Source organism: Branchiostoma belcheri, unplaced genomic scaffold (genome assembly GCF_001625305.1).
Source record: "Branchiostoma belcheri isolate BF01 breed outbred unplaced genomic scaffold, Haploidv18h27 scaffold157, whole genome shotgun sequence".
NCBI classification, from domain to species: domain Eukaryota; kingdom Metazoa; phylum Chordata; class Leptocardii; order Amphioxiformes; family Branchiostomatidae; genus Branchiostoma; species Branchiostoma belcheri.
In genome coordinates this window covers 391,872-415,980 of record NW_017803013.1, presented here as the reverse complement: position 1 = coordinate 415,980, position 24,109 = coordinate 391,872, and the positions used below count along the sequence as shown (strand labels likewise).

The 24,109-nt window shown below is 40.0% G+C and overlaps 1 protein-coding gene across 6 annotated transcripts in view; it reads right to left on the bottom strand.

The window, feature by feature from the left end:
- Positions 1-1,786: 1,786 nt before the first annotated feature.
- LOC109465758 overlaps positions 1,787-24,109 on the bottom strand; it is a 23,658-nt gene continuing 1,335 nt past the window's right edge. For 3 of the 6 annotated variants that reach the window (XM_019763187.1, XM_019763189.1, XM_019763190.1), the window contains exons 2-19: positions 13,702-15,074; positions 13,236-13,394; positions 12,833-12,966; positions 11,397-11,761; positions 10,123-10,349; positions 9,661-9,827; positions 9,216-9,362; positions 8,696-8,887; positions 8,157-8,354; positions 7,107-7,710; positions 6,775-6,981; positions 6,281-6,423; positions 5,249-6,099; positions 4,714-4,892; positions 4,092-4,360; positions 3,665-3,859; positions 3,442-3,538; positions 1,787-3,275 (exon numbers count right to left, since the gene is read on the bottom strand). In XM_019763187.1, the coding sequence (XP_019618746.1) occupies positions 3,134-3,275; positions 3,442-3,538; positions 3,665-3,859; positions 4,092-4,360; positions 4,714-4,892; positions 5,249-6,099; positions 6,281-6,423; positions 6,775-6,981; positions 7,107-7,710; positions 8,157-8,354; positions 8,696-8,887; positions 9,216-9,362; positions 9,661-9,827; positions 10,123-10,349; positions 11,397-11,761; positions 12,833-12,966; positions 13,236-13,394; positions 13,702-15,065 (5,640 nt within the window). In that variant the 5' untranslated portion in view covers positions 15,066-15,074 and the 3' untranslated portion in view covers positions 1,787-3,133. Of the gene's footprint in view, positions 3,276-3,441; positions 3,539-3,664; positions 3,860-4,091; positions 4,361-4,713; positions 4,893-5,248; positions 6,100-6,280; positions 6,424-6,774; positions 6,982-7,106; positions 7,711-8,156; positions 8,355-8,695; positions 8,888-9,215; positions 9,363-9,660; positions 9,828-10,122; positions 10,350-11,396; positions 11,762-12,832; positions 12,967-13,235; positions 13,395-13,701; positions 15,075-17,472; positions 17,582-19,597; positions 19,699-24,109 lie in introns of those variants that run through there. The other 3 variants (XM_019763188.1, XM_019763191.1, XM_019763192.1) reach the window with 3 other exon arrangements.

Here is a 24,109-nt window from a genome sequence, read left to right as displayed (position 1 = left end):
CAACATGTTGGCATACAATTGGCTTAGCAATTATCTCACTAAGTTAATGATACATAATTACCACAGTCTAGTATTTATGGACTATTCAGTCCTGGAGAGACAATTTCCCACTGACATGACTGATGACAAAAATATATGTTCACATCTTGTTTACATTTGAGTGAGTTCAGCAGGTGGGCTTACAGATGCTCCTGCAGGAAGTGAGGTCATCCCTTGGTACCTCACACAATTGGGTCTGATTCGTCTCTGGCTGTATACATAGTAAAGTAAGACAACAGATAGGGTATCTCTGTAGAGAGTTGCAAAGTCCATCGAAAGAATAAACACCGAACCGGTTACAAACATACAACCACACCCTGGTTATCCCCGGTGTCTGCGGTGCCCACTTGTGTATGTGTAATCAGTGGAGGAATTTGCAGTGATCTGCTGATATCTACAGGTAATGATTCATACCTGCGGCATGAACGTGGGCTGGTAGAGATAGAGATTTCAGACACATAACTGAATGTACAGTACAGTAAATCGGCTCGTATTCGTAACCCCTCCCAAACCCAGACATTTTTAACTACATCGCCTTAGAGGGTTCCCACATCTCTGGCCTAGTTGGGAGGGGGGCATTTTCGACAACAGGAGATTTTAGATTTAGAACATCTCTGGTGAAGTCGAGGAACAGCAAGGACTTCAATCGACCGAACAGCCAACTAGTCTAGTACCATATATATTGTCAACAATGCAAGTCCGTCTGTCTCAAAATGTGTGACAGAAAAGAAACAAATGCTGCATTCACCAGAACGATCGACCGCTTGGGACAGAAACATGGCGGCGAGTTGCCCCAGACGCAAAATTCGCGTGCGAAAAGCACGATTTATATCTATTCACACTCACCTTTTCACAAAATCACTCCCTCTGTATACTTCCAGGTACTTCTTCCTTCTTCAGTATCAAACACAGGGATTAGCTCCAACGACAACAATGACTAGACACCCATATTCATCGGTACCACAGCGTTCATGTACAGCCGGCTGACCGACGTGTGTATCGACTTTCAGGCAGCCTACCGCACACCGATCTGCGCCTGCATCCAACTACACGATAAAATCTCCCGCTTTGTCTCAATCCCACCACACAACACAACCCAGGATGAGACAAAACGCTTCCTTACTTTTTCCCTGAACCTACGGGAGATTCTCAAAGCCGATGAAATGAAGTTTAAAGTCCTGGAATGGAAGTTTAGCGCACAGCCGCTGGCGAACGGATGCTGCTGGTTTTATGCAAATTTTGAATTTCCGAAGGGCATGTGACGCTTTCGGACGCTACCATTCCATAGGGGTGGTCAAGGTCTTTAAATTTCTTACATAGGCAACAATACGACGGACATGGGGATTCATGATTCAGGAAAATAGGCCAAATTGGAAAAATGAAATTTCAAAAGATATGAATGACTGCACTTGACCACAACAATTATCAAACATGGGTCCAAAATGAATATAGCAGGCCAGCTGCAAGTACTTTGGCTTCCTGACTCCTCTGGCAAATTTAGACCCCAGAGGATTCTGGAGGAGATTAAACCATGATGAGGCATTATGTAATGCAAAAACGTCACACGTCAACGGCTTCTATGCCATAAAGGGTTGTCTTTTCTCTAGACTGATCACCCTTCTGTCTTTTTGGGGAAGGAATTCAAAGAGCAAAATATTCTAATGTTAATCCTCACCTAAACTTTCACGCATCAGAGATAGAAGATCATAGAACAGGAAATGTACAATCAAACACACAAATCTGTTGATTTCAAATGACCTCAGTCTTTAATATCATAAAACAGCTCTTTATTTGATCATACATATTGCACATAGACAAATTACAGTATAAATTTCCAAAAATATCACTGTCAAATTTTTACACCAACAATTCAAATACTTCTTCAGTAAAATGTAAACTTTTCACTAGTTTTGTTTACATTGAGTGAAACATGTTTTGGAAATCCACATCACAAAAAACTACAATATACACATTTCTGAAACACTAACTACATGTACATACTACAGATATGACAGACAGCTTTTAATCATTGATATGTAACTTATGAACCATTTTGATATAACAACTATGATACAAAACAACAATGGAAGTTAAGTAATTGCATAGGTAAAAAATATGTAACTTTTGGTTTACCTTCATTTCAAAGAAGGGTGACTGAATACACTTACTTCAGAAGCAATGATAGGAACAGGAATGATTAATATAGTAAAGTCCACACAATTATGTATAGAACATTTTTGCAGAATATCTCTTTTAAGACCACATTTGCCTATTACAGGACAACTTAAAATGATACTAAGACACTGGCTCTTTAAAACACATTGGCTAACATCTAGCTTTGGTGAGGCATAAATAATTCATTTTCTAGTGCACTTCATGTCCTAGAAAAAAACAAATGTTAATGATAAATATTCAGCTCCTTACATTCTTACAAAATGAACACTCTGTAAATTCATCTTGGTAAGCTGCATATAATGCCCTGTAGGATTGCAAATACATTTTCAATATCATTATGGACTATTCAGTCCTGGCGAGACAATTTCCCACTGACATGACTGATGACAAAAAATATATGTTCACATCTTGTTTACATTTGAGTGAGTTCAGCAGGTGGTAAAATAGTAAGAAGAAGGTGAGAATGAAATCTGTAAATAGTAAGATTTGAACTCTTAAAAACTTTCTCACATCAATTTACATGACTTAATTGCGAAGACCATCCCACCTGTCATTGCAAGCAAAGAATCTGAATTTACAAAACAGTCAATAGCAATGACACTTTATTGTATCATTAATTGGGAAGGTAACACTGAGCATAAAATATTTTTGCTTTAGTCTGCCTGATACTTGATACTACCTACACTGCAGTGCATCAGGAAATAGTCATACCCAGGTCTATTTATTTGCTTCATTGATCGAGCACACATGCATAGTATGATTAGGAAAAGCAATTAAGTAGTGATATGTTTTCTGATATTTACAAAGCTTGATATGTTTTCTAATATTGCAAGTACACATGACAACATATTTGGCACCAGAAAAGCACAGGCAGACTTCTAATAAAGATAATGCTTAAAAAATGCAGCTTTCTGTAGTTTCAAAGGAAGCCAGAGTTTCTGACTGAAGATTCATCATCGTACAGAGGGTTGTCAAAACTAGCAATGCTGTAGGCTGGAGCCAGCTCCGCAGGGTTGCTGAGTGACCAGCTCTCCCTCCACTCAGGATTGGATTTTCCTTTGCTGAATGGAAGAAAAGTCAAACACATTTTTATGGTAAGTGCAACTATATTTGTGCATGAATATCTCTACCCAAGCAAGTACCCCCGGTAAGTCCTTAATTTTCTCAAACACAATGGAAAGTGGTTTTCCTTTACATATACTAAATATGTACAGATTTCATTCTCACCTTCTTCTATTCCACACATAGACAACACCCAAGAGAAGAACAATGGCTGCTAGGCTGCAACAAATACCAATGGCTGCCTTTACCCCAGGAGACAAACCTGTAAATTATAAAAAAAATATTAAATATCATCTGGCAATGGTTATGAATTAAAGTTACGAACTTACAAAAACTACACACTTGCGAGTTACGTCAAAGTTAGCACAGAGCCTGACGTGTTTCTGACCTTGAGGTTTTCTTCGTGTTACTGGCAGACAGTTGTATGTGCATGGCTCCACACTGTATGTTTGTTCCCCAACAGTCAGGTAGGCTGCCTTGTCCACAAACGTCTCATAACCCAGTCTGAAGGACTCCAGCTGTTCGGCAGTGACTGCTTGTAGGGTGGCATTCAGGATTGTACTTCCACATATGATCTCGGCATCTAACCAAGAACAGTTGAATTATCATAAGACATGAATGATAATAGCAGGCTGAAGTCATATTTTTTCATTTATCATAATCTGTAATCATGCATGCTTCTATTCAGCACAGTACAAGAAGAAATAAAGAAGTAAAATGTATTTTGTAAAAGGGTGCAAAGCACACATATTCTTCACATCCATTATCTGTCACTTGTAAAGGCAATTCTTAAACATTCTAAAACTTCCTCTCACCGGCAATGTAGGCCACAGTAAATCCACACTGACAACGAGTCTCCACTCCACTGGCCACAACTCTCTTCAGCTCCTCAAACAAAGTGAGGTTCCTCTTGAAGACAGTGCAGTTGGCATTAACCAGTTTGACCTGGATGGTTGTGGAGTGTTGCTTGCTGGGGCAGATGTTAACTTTGCCTGGTGAAGATGGTGACAGAACATACATGCCGTTTTCTCTTGTGCTGGAGCAGCACTGGCAGCGACTCAGGGAGTCATCATTGTCCAAGTAGCTGAAAAAGACCATTCAAATTGTCTATGTTGTTTAACTCTGTACATATATACAGTATAGCTGGGAAAACCTGCAAGAGTCCTCAGAAATAAAGGGTTAGAAGTTACAAAGAAGAATTTACATGTGCAGTTAACACATTGTAATCTTAACATGGTAACTTAATATTTATCAACTGTAAAATACAGAACATTGAAAAAATAAATGTGTGAAAATGTGCCTTTCTTTCCGCACTCATGGTCATGTTTCTATGATTGTCCTTTCCTCATACACCTGTCATTGGCAATAAAAGAATCCATACCAAGGCTAATCCAACATCATAACAGCTCTTTTCTGCAGTGACAGTCATTCTCTCACCTGTACTCCTCCACCAGAATGTCCTGCCCAGGTGTGAGTGTGTCCAGAAGTCTCTGGCTGGTGACTCCCCTGTTGGTGGTGTAGACTACTGCATCCAGGAGGTTTCTATCTGTCACGTTTGTCCTCATTGGGAAGTGTGCCTTGATTCCATAGTATAGACCAATACCATTGGCTAGCTCCTGTTTACAACATTTATAGAATGTCATGTAGTAACACATGTATAATGTAGATAACTTGTTATCAGCTATTGTCAGAATTATCCAAAAGAAGTTAGAGTGCAACTTTCATTTTCATTTGTTGTCATCTAATATTCCAGCCTATGAAATTCATTTTGTCTTTAGGCTTTTCTGGAAAATGTTCAATACACTCTTTTCCTTTAAGGGAATTCGATTGCATATAAGAACATGAGTAAAATTCAACAATGTGCAGACAGGTTCCCTCTTTTAAATCCGACCACTGTTGCAGGATTTTAGGCATTAAAGAAACAAACAGAAAGGTAGTCATTTGGTCAAATCTGACAATAGTTTTGCATTACCTTTATTACTCCTCCTTGTCTGGAAGGCAATGGAACATCAGGAGGAGGGGTCCTGTTGGGGTGACCAATGAGGAAGTAGCCATCTGAATCTGTTGTTCCATGAAGTTCAAGTGTAAGATATGACCTGCCATCTATGCCACTGAAGAAAACCAACAACAAGCCGCTAACATTGGCATTTGCATCTCCTCTGAGTTCTACAAATTCTGCATCATCCTTGTTCTTCATATCAACGTTGATCTCATTGATGACCAGGGTGGGCAGGTCTGAAGGTATGGGTGACACACAGTCATTGGGCTCCCCTGGGGTGGGGATAGTAAGTCTGAAGGAGGCAGCATGAAGTGGGGCACAGCATCGACAACGACTTATACTCTCATCTCCGTCTTGGAATTCCTGATCCTCCTGAATCAGGTGTTGTCCTGGTAACAGAACCTGCAGGAGGTGATCCCCCGGCTCATCAGTTCTACCGTACACGACTGCATCAATCATGTTCTCTGCTGTGACAGGTGTCCGGTAAGGGAAGTGGGAGGCGTATCCTCGGTAGAGAGCCATCGCATCAGGGCCATTCTGTATGAACCCCACATGCTGGATGATAGTTATGTCTCTGTTGGGCACATCTGGCCCACCAATTACAAAGTAACCATTCTCGTCGGTTCTGTGGTTGCGCAGGTCGATGGTGTTGTAGGACGTTCCCCCAGAATCACCGTTGTACAGGACCAGGACAACGCCGTCCAGAGGGGTGTAGGATCTTCCTGGTGAGTAAAGCTCCACAAACTCTGCCCTGTCCAAGCCTTGCTCGTCTGCGTTGATCTCATTTATTACAATGTTGGGGAGTGTGCAGTTATTCTTTGAGCCTGTGTGAAGAGACGAGAGCAATTTGAACTATTCCTGGTCTGCTCAGGGACAGAATGACCAAGGCACTGAGATCAAAGGCAATGTTCCAAGAAGTTGTGAAAAATTTGATGACCATACAAAATCTACATACAGGTATGTTCATAATATTACCTGACTGATAACACAACACCAAGTACCTACCAGGTGAAGGTGTGCCGAGTACAAAGGCATACAGGTCCACTGTGTTGTTGGACAGACATCTGGAGATGGTCTCATCTCTGTTTAAATGTCTGCTGTCTTCCTGGATCTTTGTCTGTCCAGGAGCCAGAATGTCCAGTAGATACCTACGAAATGCACCATCCTGATTAAGAACCTGCAAGCTATGGGGGTAACTGCTTGTGCAACTTCATACATTTCTATTTTCTGTAGCATTGACAGCAAAACTATCCAGTTTAAGACACCAAATCTGTGTATTTTCCAGGCTTGTGGACTGATATATTCTAACATAGTCTGCAGAAAAGTTGTTACTGTGCCTTGAGATTCATCAGAAGATAGATGGTGATTCAATACATACATATGTATATTTTCCTGTTTGTCAGCAACACTACTCTGCGTTCTGGGTAGCCTCAGCTGTAGGCTATGCTGCATTTGAACCCAAAAATTAAAAGGTAACAAGTCACACACACAATCCTGACCTGGCATCTGCCTCTCCACTTCCATACACGACCACGTCCACCAGACCCTGTGTGGTAGGTGCTGAGCCAGTGGGAAAGTTACCGACTGGGGCAAAGTACAGACCAACTGCATCTGGACCATTCTGGATGAAGTTGAAGTCTATGATGATGTCTGGAGTCGGTGAAACTCTGCTGCTGCCAACAGTGAAATATCCCCACTGGTTTGTTCTGTTTTGAAGAAAAGAAGTGGACTTGATGTGTAACCAAGAAATACTGTAACACTGTAGATTTTTTTTTTCTGATGAGAAAAGTATCTAATGAATCATGCATGCATGAAAAACATGATGACAAACCTATGTCCTGTGAGGTCTACTGTCTCATACGACACCCCTGATTCTCCATTGTAGAACACCAGAGAATATCCATCCAGTGAGGAACTTCCAGCTCCAAGGTCAAACAGTTCCAGGAACTCCTGGACATCAGCTCTGGGCGAGTCTGCATTCAATTCATTGATGATGATTTGGGGAGCATTCGGAGGCAGTGTGGGCCATGCAACAGTTCCTGCATTAGTTGTCGCAGGTGCAGCAGAGGGGGTATTTGAGAGATTTGTAGTGGTTGGATACATGGTGGTAGTTGTACTTGTAGTAGGTTGGATAGCATTGCTCGTAATCGTTGAGTTGACAGTAGTACTGGCTGTTGGAGTCATTGGTTGGACAGTAGCATTTGTACCACTTGGGTGTATGGTGGTACTTGTAGTAGGTTGGTAGTTGCTGGTACTTGTGGAGGTTGAGTTGTTGGCAGTACTGGGAATTGGACTAGTTTGGTTGGTAGTACTTGCAGTAGCTGGGAGAGTGGTAGCATTGGTAGTGCTAGGTGATGCTGTGCTAGTTTCACTGAAGGGCAGGACTGCTGTTGTGGCATTAGTTACTGTTGGGAGAGAGCAGTTGTTGGTCACACCTGCATGTATGAAGTGAATAGGAAATATTCTTCATCACATTTTGTTTCCTCAAACTATGTAGACTCTGATCACACAGAGATGGCCAAGTTACAACTTATTTTCCCTCCAAAAACAGCAGCAAATCAATAGCGTGCATCTCTCTAACAGGATAATTGATCTTCTCCTTGGTGCTGACTTAGTTGTTGTGAAAGAACAGACATCAAATGGACCTTAGGGCAATAGGACTATCAGCCTTTAGTCCCTATAAAAAGAAAAACTACATGTACCAAAGGATCCACCATGATTAAAATCTAAACCTTTAGCATGCCACATTAATTATGAACCACTGGAGTTATGAAAGGGTCAGCTCTAAAGCACAGAGCCTCCTAGCTGCTGAGCAGCTATTTGCAGTTTAAGGAGACAACATCATGTGAACAAGTTACATCTAAACCAGAATCACACTTACATGGTCTTGTCCAAGGTTCTGTTGCTACAGGAGAGCCAGTTGGAGATGAGCGTGAGGCTGTACAGTTATTTGCCATGTGTGGAGTGGGAGGGGCCAGACTGAAGGATGTCGAGTTGAGCCTTACACAACAGCTTCCTTCACACCTGCTGATACTGAAGACACCTGCTGAGGAAACTGGCACATCCAGCTGAGGTTGACCTGGAAAGGGTCAAGATTACTGTATAAGCACATCTCCTTTTCCTATACAAGCAGTCTCCTTTTCTTTATATCTATGATACATATGAAGGAAAGAATAGTATCTTGCAACTGTCTAATCCTAATGCTCTGGATGCAGCCCCCACAATGGGTGCAAACAGAACTAATGCCCTAAGAACCACAAGGCTCAAAAGAGGATTAAAAAAATACTGTAAATAAAATACTGTTAATGTCCTTAGATTCATGTTCAAAGTACTGAAAGAGTAAGGCTGATAATAATGGTAATGAAATCCATAATAAAAGTTATGGGCTGCAAGTTACAGCAAAAGGCATCAACATTTTACCTGGAGTGAGCACATCTAGTAGCCCTTGTGCAGGCTGGTCCTGAGTACCATAGACCACAGCATCAACCAGACTGGTGCTGGTGGCTGTCATACCAACTGGCATGGTGCCCACATGATCATGCAGGGCCACTGCACCAGAACCATGCTGAATGAAACCAGCAGTACTGGCAGGACCTTCTTCTTGGTCTGGAGCTAGAAAAGTCAAACAGTGGTCATTTAAACATTTAAGTTAAACATCAGCCTTGTCTAAGGTTCATGGTCTACCTTTTACACACTTGCCGGTACAAATTTTATGTTACAAAATCAATGTGCTTAATGACTGGTCCAGGTCAATCACATTTTACCTTCCTTTCTTTTTTGAATAGCTATTTGCACTTTTTAACTTTCCTATACATACAGTTCTTTTGACTTGTATCACAGGAAAGTGTAAGTCTCTTTGAAAATTAAACATGTATCTGACATTGTATGTATTACTAACTACTTGTATGTCAAGCTCCTGGGAAGACCAAAATGCCTGTACCTTCTGGCACAACCATCTGAGGAGTTGGGCTGAGAGCTGTTGTCCCAATCACAAAGTATCCCAGGTTGTCTGTAGTGTAACCCAGCAGACTGAAGGACTTGTACACAGTCCCATCATGACTTCCATACAGGAAAACTACTACACCATCTGTTACAGTGTTACAGTGGGATATAGAGGCATTGTTAGTATCCATTAATCAGCTTGAGATCATTAGATAAAAATACTGGTACTGATGACAGAAACTTTTCGACGGATTCAGGACAAAATGGATCTACTGATTAAACAAATCAGGCTGCAGTTCAAATTGCAATGAAACTTAATATCATATCATAAATCAGCTGTGCTTTTTATGAGATAATGTAATGGGCAGACTGGCCCTGCAGTATTGCCAATGGCAGAAAGGGGTCTCTCCAGCACCAGCTAATGCAATGAAATAAAACCTTACCTAGTGGAGTGTTGCCTACTCCTCCATCCCACAACTCTATGAAGTCCTGACTTCCTGTGCTGTTGTTGGTATCAATGTTAACTTCATTGATGATCAAGGTCAAGTTGTCAGGAAAGGAGCAGAAGTTCACATCCATGGGAGTTGAGCAGACTGACACATACACCGCACTTCAGGAGAGGAACAACAGCATCATGGTAAGGGTGATGGGGAGGGGGGGACAATCTTTACATCATATGATCTATGCACATCATACAATCTATGTACATACTGACTGACAGGACAGTATCAAATACAGGCTAGCAGCCCTTAAAATGTTGAGAAGACTTTGTTTGAAGATATTTGTCAGATTTTGATGTACATTTGCAGGCCATCCTCACTACTGTATCAGGCACATATTTCTAATAGGCAGTTTAGGAGCCAACTGATTTTATTCTGGATGTTGGTAATGTGAACAACACTCACCTATTCCCTCCACCACACCTTGAGATGGCCCTGCCGTTCCTATGCCATGGAAGATTCACGACCACTTGGTTCCTCCCAGGTGTTAAAACATCTGTCAGGTTGTGAAGGGAAGTGTTGTGATCTGAGCTGTACACCAGAGCATCGATTAGGCTGGCATTTGTCACCAAGGTACCACGTAGGAAACTCGTCCTCCGACCCTGATACAGCGCTACTGCATTTGGACCATTCTGTAAGGAGCAGACATAATGTAGGACTTGAAATACCACCTGCACACAGAGATTAGTGCAGGTGTATTAGGCATTTCTGCGGTTTACCTGCATATAAAGTGCACCAGTTCTTTATTGGATATAAATATGTATATGTGGATAATGGATATATATTTGCTGTATGAAACTATACTACCCAGACATGCTAAAATAAAGAATTGAAATGTATTCTCTAATAGTTCTCAGTCTAATCTATATCTACTCATCCAGCAGAGTAGTGCAGGTATAGTTTGTCTAGTGTTGGTAATTTTGCACATTACCTGCACCATAGCAGGTATGCAGAAAAAAGCACGTCAAGCCCTATATAAAAGGATTGTACAAACTTCCATATTGTCATCAACCTTAAAGTGTAGACAGGCTTTCAATGTCCTTGACCCAATTGTGCAGGCAGCCATTTTCCTAACAAGCAGACTAGAGTAAATGGACTTCCCTGGCACACTTGAATACTTGAATATTGCATCATGATTGCCCTTGTTTTCAAGACTGAAATATCGACTACTGTACTGAATATTTATGATGTGCTTTATGTACAATATCCCTGGTAAAGATGCATGCTGTTATATCCATCTTCATGTCAAGTATCTACGATGAAAATCTAATTGGTATCTCATATATTAATGAAGTATCTGTGTTACCAATACCCTAGAATCTAACACTACTGGATTTATGCAAACACATTGACATACATAATTTCCTACATAATAAAATGACTGCAGCAATCAAATGGAAAATCTAAAGTTTCTCCTGATGTAATGTGATTGTGGACAATGCAAAGGGTGAGTTGTCATTATTCATCCTGAATCATCACACTTCAATAAAGGAACAGATTTTGCTGTGAGTCAGCAATGTGTAAATTCAATTAGTATAGCTTGTCTTTGTTATTGTTCCTGGGCTTCATTGGTTTGCTACACTGTTTAGCTAGTGTCTGCACTAACAATAACTTGTACTTCTACGACTTTGTAAAAAGGTGTGTATGTGTAGAAATAAACAATAAACCACATTCTTTACCTTGATGAAGCCAGAGGCAGGTGGCTGCACTGTGAAGTCAGGCTGTGGAGTCATTCCTGTGCTCCCAATCAGGTAGAAGCCATTCTCATCTGTCCTGGCCTTATCTATTCCAATAGACTTGTACGACAAGCCATCAGCACTATAAAACACCACCACTATGCTCTGTAATGGGAAGTAAGGTCTCCCCTGGCTGGATATCTCAATGTACTCTGTGTTCTCAGGGAGGAGCTTTAACTCGTTGATAACCAGAGGAGGAAAAGGGCAGCTGTTTGGTGCTGCAGGTGTGGGAATGGCACCAGGTGTAAAGGACACCAGGCTGAAGTGGTGCTGGGAAAAGCAGCGGGCAATGGTGTCAACAGTATTTCCTGAAACGGGAAAAGTTGGCATACTGATTGGGACAGAGTTAACGCAGCTCAACATTTTATACCATCTATGGGGCAAAGTGATGCATCATCAAACGAGATCACAGGATTTCTGTGCTATTGTAGTCACTGCTTTTCTGCATATAGTGCTCAAAAGACTAAATATACAGAAAGATAGAAGAACAAGGGTGATCTGGACCAGTGTTATCCTAGTAGAATTCATTATTTTCACTCCAGTTTGCTCTAGTCCTCACTCCCCTCTACAGATAGGGAATGCAAGTAGCCTTTGAAGTCAACTAGAATTAGGACAGGAGCAGATAAATTACACAGTGCAGCTGTGATTGTGGATCTATCCTACATACTCCTTTGGGTACAACTGCTCATTTGTACTGGGTAAGATGGATGAAACTAATTACAGTTGCAACACTATTCATATGTAAAATTAGCAGTCATTTAACCCCTTAAAGTGGTTGTTGTACTGTACAAGGAACCACAGGGATAAGGTTTGGCCATGAGCCAAACTAGGGGAAGCAAGCTGTGTACAGATGTGTGTGACAGGAGTAATGTTGTTAGTGAAGATGTAATTCAGCACCAAGGACAGGGATGTAATTCAGCACCAAGGACAGGGAAGCACTACAGTGCTGAAGTCTAATGTTAAGAAGCTCTGGAGACTGCTGTCAAAACCAGGGATCAAATGTTCTTCAATACATGGTCGTGGTGCTAGATAAGTATAATGGAGAAAATGTGGTCTGGGATGAATGCCATTCAGCACCAAGGACAGTGATAAAAGTCATACGATGGCACACCATAGATAGACGAGGGTTGGTTAACTAAATCATGCTCAACACATTGAAGTTTCTACATAGTGTGCACAGACCAGAAAGCACAGTAGATGGAGTACAGGAAGCTAAGTTGGCAAGAGATTCAAACTAAAAAGGGAAGGCTTTAGAATATCAATAGGAGGGTGACATATTTATGGAGAAAGCTCACAACACATGGATGTTGATTACGGTAGTCAACAGAAAATACAGACCATTAATTCAAACATACACAAGCCACGTATTAGATTCTTACCTGTATCTGCTGTGATAGCTGGTTGCTCAGGTGTCAAAATGTTCAGAAGTCCATCCACGTCCCTAGTCCCATACACCACAGCATCCACTAGCCCTTCTGTAGTTACATTACTGCCTACATAGAAATCTCCCTGTCTGAATAACAAATAAGAACAAAATAGCTTCTTTCCATGCAAACATTGACAAGGAAGGTTGTGTATCAGCTATTATACCTAATAGACCTTATAACATTCAATATCAGATAGTTTGGATGATAGCAATGAAATTTTACACCTCAGCCGGTGAATTAAGTGTGACATGTTTTGTAGCAATTCATATACATAATCAGAATTGTGTTCATTCCTACTCAATCATTTAGTGTTATTGCTATCATGAGGACAAAACTGTAATAATAGGTCTTGTACCTTTTGCCATGGTAAAGGGCTACAGCACCAGCACTGTTCAGAAACCAAGCTGAACTGTCAATCACTATGTGGGGAGGTGGAGTCACAGCTTGAGAACCAATCAGGAGGTACCCGTTCCTGTCTGTCCTGTTGCCAGTCAGCTCAATACTGTAGTAAGAACTGTTGAGTAAAGCACGACCAGCAATTACCAGCAATACATGCCATATATGAATGCACTAGACTCATAATAATAATTTTTACACAAAATCTAACTTCCTAGGGAATTCCAGAACATTCTTCCTCTCAACAAACATTGAAGGTTTAAAGCACATCCAAATTAGATTATAACCTGTAAGCCAATCCTGGCAAGCAACGTACAATCTGGACGTTCAATTTCTGTTGGTTATGGGACTTTTCTATTGGTCAAAGAAGGGTGAAGAAAATGTACACATACATGTAATATGAAAAGAATGTGTTAAAGCCTGACCTGTTATTGCGTCCACTGTACAGAACCACCACCATGTTGTCTAGTGCCAGGTTACCATGACCACCATCAAACAGTTCCAGCCACTCCCGCCCCACCTGTCCGGCGCTCAGTTCGTTGACACGTACCTCCTGCTGATGTGCTGTTGTACTGTCTACAAACGTCTCGTTTCTGAAGGAGCAGTTCTGGTTAGGAGAACCAGGGCTGGGAACTGCCTGCCCGAAGGAGGAAACATCTCTCCGAGCACAGCAGGAGCATCGGCTCAGGGAGAGGTCCACCTCTCCAGATCCGGGGCTCTCGTTCAGCTGTGGTTGCCCCGGCAACAGAATCCTCAGTAGCTCAGTGTCAACGTCGTCGTCTGTACCGTAAACAACAGCATCGACTAACTTGTTGTTCCTGATGTAGGAACCTTGTGGAAATCCGGAGGCAGAGGAATGGTACAGAGCTATAGCATCCGGGCCATTTTGGATCAAGTTTCTTCTTCCCAAGACAATGTCTGCATTTGGAATGTTTTGAGATCCTATAACAAAGTACCCATAGCTGTTGGTACGGTAGCCTCCCAGGTCTATTGTGTTGTATGCTGTATCCTTCCCTCCATTGTAAAACACCAGTGTTAGCCCATCCAATGACTGGTTCCCCATTCCTGTGTCATACAGCTCAACAAATTCTGTTGTGTCTCTACTGGTCCCTGGCTGGTCAACGTTGATCTCATTGATGATGACACAGGGAAACCCACACTGGTTTGGTGCACCGGGTGTGGGTGTGGTGAGGGTGAAAGCTGACAGTGACACAGCTCGGTAGTTACAGCATCTACTCAGAGACTCGTCCCCTATGGAATGTCCTGGGTCCTCGTGTGCAGCTAGTTGTCCTGGTGCTAAGCTATTGGTCAGTTCCCTGTCATGGCCAGCCTCTTCCCCATAAACCAACACATCTTCAACATTGTCAGTCTGGATGGGCATCCCTTCTGTAAAGTTTCTTCCATCTCTTCTATACAACACAGCAGCACTTATCCCACGATGAAGGAAATGTCCAGCACTACCCAGAGGCAAGTCTGGGGTAGGGATAATCAAACTGGAGCCGATGACAAACAAGCCTTGCTGGTTGGTCCTATAGCTGCTCAAGTCCCATGCTCCATACGCTGTATCTGTTGCCCCATCATACAGAACCAGAACTAGGTTGTCAAGTGATGTGTTCCCTCTCCCACCATCAGTCAACTCTATAAAGTCCAGATTGTTGTCTCCAGGACTGTTTGCATTTACCTCGTTGATAAGAATCTGACTAGTTGTAGGAGCAGCAATCAGAAGAAAACATCCTATGGTATACACAAACAGAGCAGACAGGTTCCCTTGTACCTCCTGCACTGCCATGGTGTTCACCTGGTGAAAGATGAAATGTATATCAGCTTTATTGTAATTGTAAAATTAGAATGAACTTACCATACAAAACCTACATGCAGCAGTTAGACATTACTTTTGATCTGCCTATGCAGCATAATGTAATAAGGAAATGTGGGTCATAGACTCAAACTGTCATGAAAATTTATCATATGGATGAGATGGTTATTGTCCATGTCCATGATGTCATTAAAGAGGTCATAAAATAATAGCTTTTTATACTTTGATTGAATAAATTTGGAGACAAAGCAGAGCCTCACTCTCAGGCATTATTCAATATTAAGGTTATGGATTTGATAGAAGAGCTAACATAATTCCCTATCACAATGATACATACTTATGAAAAATGATCCAATTATGTAGCTTTCAATCAACTTATATCCTCTTTCAAACAATTATGTTCATTGCGTGTAGCAGAAAAGCTGCTGGATTGGATCGTAATTCACTTTAAGCCTCACTTGATCGATAAGCTTGTTTTAATCACTGGTTTTGGGAGATGTGATTTACCTCCAATGCATAAATATGAATTGTAATCATTTTGAGTCTGGGGGTAAATAATACTATCAAATCTGCAGTAGTGACCACCTCTGTATTGGGACAACCTGCTGGCTGCTGCGGCTTTTTTGTATTAACCTAATAGTATGTACTAAAAAGACTGACACTGTTACAAAATCGAATGCTAGAATTAGAATGTGTCTGTAAACCTGATTTTTGTACATGTATCACATATCAAAATGTCATATCAGGCTTCCTTCAGTCAAAATGTCAACCATTCCCAAGGAAAGCCTGTGCAGTAAAAGATGAATTATGCCGTGACTACAAGCACAAAGCCTGCAAATCCCCTGGTAAGACATGAATCTGGAAACATGTGCAACTATAATCCTCTTCTTTACGACATCACATCCTTTTGCTGGTCCTTATCTTTATACTGTGCAGATATCCAAAACAAGAACATGCTGTCACTGTGTTGATTCTAATCCTGTACACGTACATCATAATTCTATATCAAAATTCATCATATCACACTGTGTAAATTTAAGTCTTCTTTTATGGACTGGATACTGATATAAAGCTGAATCCTACAGCTGAAATCCTTGGTGTTTTTAAGACCTTTTTGAAGAAGCTATCAAAGAACTGAAGCATGTGATTTATCATTATTGGAACTTAGTCAAGACAGCGACAAAGTCAGAAAATCAGTCAGGATACGGCTAGAGCTATTCATCATGCCATCTCTCAGCCTGCTTCAGGGAATGATCACCACTGCTTCTTATAGAAGATGTTGTCATTTTTCCTTGCAGCAAGGTATGGAAAGAGTGCTTGGCACAATATGATAAATTGCTACCTGAGGCTGCACAAACTTGACTCAATGGATGCTGTCTTCTGACAAGAGACCACAAAACCTGTTTTGCAATGGGGTGTTTTACTTTTCCTCAGTTTCTTGAAAATTAGGAAACATTTTCTGAATCTGTGTTTTCAAACTAGATCAAAGGACTGTTTTTGATTTATGATAGCTGCAATTTGTTACCATTGATGGTATGAGCATTGTTGTACAGTCAGTTCAATTTGCTGTCAGTGCTTTTCTTGGAAACAGACCAAAATCAGTTGCAATACCATTAGGAATATGTAGATACCAATGTCATACATAAAATCAAGTTTGTATGGCAAACTTCATCTTACAATCTATGATCATGATGATGGAATAATGGGGTGCCCCATGGTTGGTACATCATGTATACAAAGATTTTGCAGGATACACAGCTTTCACAGTTTATTCCATCCTGATGAGAAGAACACAACATCACAACCTGGAGAAAAGTAATAGTAGGCTATGTGCATCAGTATAGCTCGAGGGAGTGAAGCCTGCCATCTCTGATTGCCTAATGCTTTTCACCATCACTTTACCCTCGCTAACCAAATTTGGACACACAAGCAAACACACACAAGGACTGCAGACAAAACCTCCACATGAAGGTAAAAAATCTTGGACAAGCAAGATGTAAGTTACAATCATACATTATGTTGCTCTATATTCCCTTTGACATCTCCTACATTGACTCTGAATGTAGGAAGATTAATATAGTTATTATCTAGTTGGAGACAATTCACCATACGGAACAGGTTGACAGCTCATTCCTAATAACCCAGGTTTCAGGACGCCAGTAAGATGCACTACTGGGGCAGACAAATGGCACACCATTTTTCAATAGTTGTTGCTATTCAACACAGCAGAGCATACTAATAAAAGGTAAATTTGATGCTATGAGCGCTATTTGATACATAATGCATGCGTACATAGTCAGTGGATAAAATCTTGTTAATGGTTTGACTGTATATACAACTGTTACAGTAGATTCTATTGACATAACTTTTATACATGTACCTTTAGGGACCACTGAAGTGCAAAGATGCCGCGAGAAGTATGCCCAAGTGTACAGCACACCTTCCTAATGGAGGGTCCTCCGTGGTGTTACCATGGCAACCCCCATCACTGCTGATCATCTTCATCACTCCATTTGCCGTGAAACTCACCCAGGTGAAAATTGGGTCCCTGAATGGCTTACTTGCTGTAAGCACTCATTTTCTGGCCAGCAGTTCTTGATCATCAATCTAAGCTGCACATCTATGCTCTGCACCTATCAAAGCTGTCAAAAGATGGAACTAAAGGCTTGTACACAATGAATAATGTAGGAATCTAAAAGCTCTGACTTCCTTTTACCTATTCCTCTTTACTAGTACTTGCTCCAACAGCAGCCTAAGATATTTAGTGGCATACCGCATATACGTAGACACATGTTGTGATGTAAGCTTTTATTACTGCTATTAGTATTATGGCTTCATCCCTTGAGAAGTTTTTTGGGAAAGGTTGCCCTCTTGGCCGCAATTTTATAACAGCTGGGAGCTAATGCTATAGCCTGATGTGATTTTCTCTTTGCCAATATGTAAAATGTAACATATGCATTAGTGATCAAACATAAATGTCATTTTCATTAAAGTTAATAAAAAAGTAATTTCAAAGAGTCTCAATTTATTTCAACAAAGTAAATCTTACCCATTAAAATATTGTAACTTCTATTGCCATGATAAAAACACTATCAAAGTCACAATATCACAATTCTAGATTGTTCGTTCACATTGGTAACTCTAGTTTGTTCCTTTACATTGGTAAAAATACTATGTAACTGTAGGTTGTTACTTCACATTGGTAGATGCATGATTGAGTTATATCTGCACAGCTAAGCTGAAACTATCAGACTATGACCTTCCTCATTCCACAGCCTGCATCTCCAACTTTCCTCCCACATTCCCACTGGTAATGAGACTTCCAGGAAATGCTTCAGTGTAATACATAGGAATATGGTCTGGAGGCAATGAAATTCTCTGAGGTGAATATGAAATTTTATATCTGGATCACTCTATTCATCTGAGGTGATGTGGTTTTGGTCTGAGGAGATTGGTACTGGAGACAACTTGCAGCACCACCAAATTCCACAGCCACTTCATAAATGCAGCCTAAGTATGAATTTATGCAAGATTGATGCCATGTAACTTCCTAACACAGAAAATCAATTTCCAGATATGTGTGATGACTGTAATTTGAGAGTCCAGGCCCGTGTAATCAACATTCCATTAGAAAGGAAACGCTATCTGCATCGTAATAATGGAATCTGCTTTGAGACTTTGATATCTGACAAGAATGTTTGCTGTAAATGCAGTAAAATACACCTGTTTACATAATGCAAGCTGGCAAATTGAGGCCTCTTTTCCCAACATGTTAATCTATTGACCTCCAATAAAGAATGCCACATCAGCTTTTAGGCACAATAAAGGACACTGATTTTCTTAACAAGAGTTTGTATTATATTCATAATATAAGCTTAATTGGAAATTCTTCATGCACAAGACAAAAGTATACATATATTCTACATTAACATGGAATATGATCCTACAAGATATACCTAATTCACCATGATAATTATAGTTAAATTAGTGTGAATACCAGGTCAGGCTATACACATATCAGAGGAGTTGATTCAAGCTTAAGGGACACACTGGACCCACATATTTTTATCTATTAATTGTTTGCTTCAGGTACTCAACTTAAATCATTACAAGAAAAGAACCACAACTTGATTCAGTTTTAATAGGCTGAGTGAGACAAACCAATAAGAAGGAATTCAAATAAGAATGCACAGGAAAATGTAGATAAATGTAGCAATAAGAATAAAATAATGAGGTCAGTTAAGTATTATATAAACATTTCCTATCTGTTTGATTATTTGAACTATTGTGTGTGCTCAAAACAAAATGCTACAAATCTTATCATTGAATTCCATATGGTCAAATATACATGGAGGCAAGTTTGATACATTTATTACACATTGTGATTGTCAAACAAATAATATTAATAACCTTCACAATTCCAAACCATACACAAATCATGCCATTCAAGATTTCATTTCTTCTGGACAAAGACAGTGAAAGATAGCTAGGGTAGGAATACTTACCTTGTTGTCTGCAGCGGTGCTGGCTGTACCAGGCACAGTCTACCCATATGTAAACACTTTAACAGGTGTGGCACGTCCTGTACCTTGTCAAGTGAAAGGACTGGGCCCACCTGTTTGCAGATACCTGTGTAACTGCATCATGCATACACCTACTTCCCTATAACTTCTACCATACTTAACTTAGTCACGTTCACACTACCCAGTATTTGTAAAACATGACTCCTGGGAGGAACTAGGCCAGCCAGTAAGATATGGGACAAAAACTTGAATATAATTTGGGATATATTGTTCTTCTCCTGACACTGTGATAAAATGCAACCTGAGCTGCAATTTAGACGATACTTAGTAATGAACAAAGAATTGTATCCGTAGAACTAGAAGACATTCAGAATTTTATTCACCATTATATCTGTGTACGGAATAAAAACACAATTTTTGCATGTGTTTCTGACTGTGTGACTGTTTATGGCTATCCTGCTGGCTGTTATATACATTCGTCCATGCTCAATATGAGAATAACAACCTAGCCTGCCATAGTTGCTATAAAACGCACATAATAAATCCCAACTATAGAACATGGAGCTCAAATCAGGAACAGGTGGTAATTTCATGCCAGCCTTACTTGGACGAGAGTCACATAATAAAGCTTGGGCCCACTGCCTGCCTGTAAATATCACTATTAGACTTCAAGCCTGTCATTTGCTTTATATTGGAGGCAACAGCTTGAATCCCCTTTTCATCAGGAATATTGTCATCACTCCACACATGGCACTGGGAGTGTTCCACTTTTCTGACAGGTGGGGACAGATAGATTTGTGAGAAAAGAAATGCACGGCAGAGTGTATGTCGGTCTCTTGTTTGACATAAAACATATACCAAGCATATTAACCTTATACAATATCGCATTTTTTTAAAAGGGCGTGTAAAGCCTTAATATTATAATAGCTTGACTGTCACAATGGATTCTCTTTTTTTTCTTCTTCTTAGTTATCTGTCTGGTAAAGATAGATAACTAAGGAATAGTAAGAATGACTCACCTGCATATATGACAGAATACCTCTTTTATCAAACAGTCAGCTAATTCTATTATCATATAACAGTCCAATGTCAACAAACTACGAACTGGTTTCACTTCCTGACTGATAACACTGTTTAGTCTACCAATGTGTAAGAGTTGTGCATTTCCTGACAATAAGACAGCTTACATACCCAGAAGACTCATGGCAGACTCTCTGATTCATCTGCCATGCATGTGTTTTCTACATGAACCAATAATTATAAACTACATGTAACACATGTACAATGTACTAGTATGACGAGTGACAATGGTTAAATTAACCATAATTGATCACCAAATGTCAGACCTTAGATTAGTAAGAAAGGATAAATCATTTGACTAATTCTACAACTGCAAGAAAATCATAAAGTGTTCTAGAAAACTTAGAAATTACAACATGGCAATATTTAAAACAAAAGGAAAACGTAAGAAGCCATTAAGTCCTTTCAAAATGTGGATCTCCAATACATAACATGTCGGTTTGACATTTGAGAGGAAAATTTGATGTGGTCAGCTTTGTGCAAACATGCTGTTACAATATTGGGCCGTGGGTTGATTCACTGACTTGTCTGGGCTGGTTTAAGATAACATCCCTTTACAGCAGACCTCTCGTTATGCTCCAAAGGTTTGATGTTCTCCCTGCCAGAGACAACCTATTGTTAAATGTCACCACATGGATTTTCATTAAAGCTTGCAAGACGCCATTTGAACAACATCTGTTTCAATTAGTGCAAGTTAACTGAAGTCCTGACTCTCAGCAAAAATTAACAGCTTAATTTATAGCTATAAAATAATAAATGTTATGTCATGCAAGAGCACAGCATGCAGTTTGAATACTAATTCCGTGGTCAGCTTTATTCTAGTATATTGAAATACTACTTTCTGACTGATAATGATACTGTGTTCTGATGGGTGCCAGAGTCTCCTCCACAAAATTTACATTGCTTGCAACTAATTATTGTAATTTGCAGTTTAAAAAGCAAGCTGGAGGGGGCTTCTTTTTTATGTCCAGACTCATCTTAATCATGCATCTCCCTGGGTAACTTTCTGAGCTATCTTCAAAATGTTTACTAAAACATAGGTTGATGAAAACATGACCATCATGCAAAATCCTATTGGTATTGCAGGAAGAAATTTAACAAATTCATGATCTCCCTAGACCACCGGAAATGAAGGTTTACTTTATGGTGCCTCCCAAGTGAAATTCTGCGTCTAGACTGTTGGCCAAACCCAGTTACTATGATGGAACTTAAAACCTGGTCACTTATCACTAGAAAGCACATTGCCACACAGGTACACAAGAAAACTGGAAATAATCCAGGCAGATGGAAGTAAGTGTTACTTTCACAATAATTCACCATCACAGCAAAGGCATAACATATAGCAGCATTTTTGCCATAAATGTTATACAGGATGTTCAAGACCATTACATTCAGCCCACAATGGTCACATGCCAAGCTGATTTTCAATGCCAATGTGTGTAACCCATGCATCACTACAACTTTTGAGTTGTTGGAAAGGAGGAAATATTTTTTCTCCAGGCAGAAGTCACTGGTCTAAACTGGATAGATACCTTCACCCTTCATGAGAAATATGCTAAACCTGCAAATAAAAGGTTGATTAAATATTAACTCTAAAATCATTGCACTATTGAGGAAATAAATCCACCAGTCCTTAAATAATGAATGATGGGCCCCAGCAGACCCTGTTTTTGTTGATGCTACTCTTCTGGCCAGTTATTAAATGACAGTGACAGAGTGGTCTAGAGCTAAATGAATGTTTACTAACCCAAAAATTGGTAAGAATAATGATAATATGGTAAATCCATGTCCAAATGCAAATTACAACTAAAACAAATAAATAAATGAATAACATTGTACATGGTGATGGGTTTCGCATAAAGATAAAGACTGAAATAGAAAATTATGTTTGCTGCAAATTCTATATCTAGTAACCTGCAAATGTATAAAATTCCATGATAACAACTGAGTTGCTTTGATAAAACATTAATGTCAGGCTTGTGAATCTGAACTCAACCGGCAGTATCTGCTGAACAATGTGTTATCCAAAACAAATTCAGAAGTCTAGGATTGCTATTCTAGTAATCCAGCTCCAGGTTCAACTATCCCAGCCCTCATTATCCTCACAGACCACTAATGACGCAGCACATCCCTGTAATCTTAGACCTTCATATAAACAAGTCTGGCTGCCTGACAAGATCCAAATTCCATGTATTGATTGAGGTTCACTGGGGAATAGTCCATGTAATTAGAGTGGGCTAAATTGGACAACCGTGGCATTCCTCTTAACCCGGTATTTCTCAATTTGAGGCAAACATATAGTTGAGTGAAATTAGATTTCGCACGAATATCAAAGAAAATTAAACAAACATATCTGGTGAAGATGTTATAGCATTACAATATGGCATTATTTGACATAATTATGAAATTAACTATGTCAGGAAGATAAATCACAAATACGACAAAAAGTAAAAGCTTGAAACATGGTCATATCAGAAAGATGTCATATCATAAAGAACAATTTGATAAAGGCCTTAACAATTTTCTCCATTGCTTAATTGCAGGGGAATTAATGTCCCAAGATAGTGTCAGGAGTAAATTTTGAAAGACATGTTTGTTTACTTCTCATATAACTTTTGAGTACGTCTCCTCTTACCACCCTGTCAATTTTGTCAGTGTTGAAACACTCTAGCTGATAAAGTACCAAAATATCTGGCAAATAATCAGACTTTGATTGCTATGGAAAACATGGACGATCCATATCGCCTTAATGACTGGCTGTTCCACAAATCACCTTGCAGCCAGGGACTACTCTACAGGCTCAGACAGGCCTAACAAATCCAGCAATATCCTCAAAGGTCTGACTGAGAGCTACACACTTCCTCAGTGCTGGAGCAATCAGCCCGACTGTGCCTGCCACCATACATACAAATGACCTATTTTGGAAGTGTAGATGGACATCTGCTCCTTGATGTACCTATAATTGTTCTACTTCAATTAAACACTGGTACTAAGGACAGGAATACATGTATGTGGCATGTAGCTCTATCAAGCCTTATATCAGAGTTCTGTTAGAGTAAGGAGCTGGTAATTAAGGAGCCTTGATTAGAGACAGAGAATTTTTTGTAATAATAAAGACATCATGCCCGTAGCCAGGGGGGGTTCGGGGGGTTCGGAAGAACCCCCCCACAAGGCTCAAAGGTCCACTTGTTGGTCCACTTTTTATGTAAAGGTCCACTTTTTGGTCCACTTTTTATGTAAAGGTCCACTTTTTATGTAAAGGTCCAAGATTTTTCTTGAAAAGATGGACTGGAATCGTAGAAAAACTGCTCCCTTTGTCATTGAATAAAATTTATCTCTGATTTTTTTTCTTGGAAATCCTCTCAAAAATCGCACGAAATGCCATTTTAGGAGGTTCATTTTTCAAAATTTTCC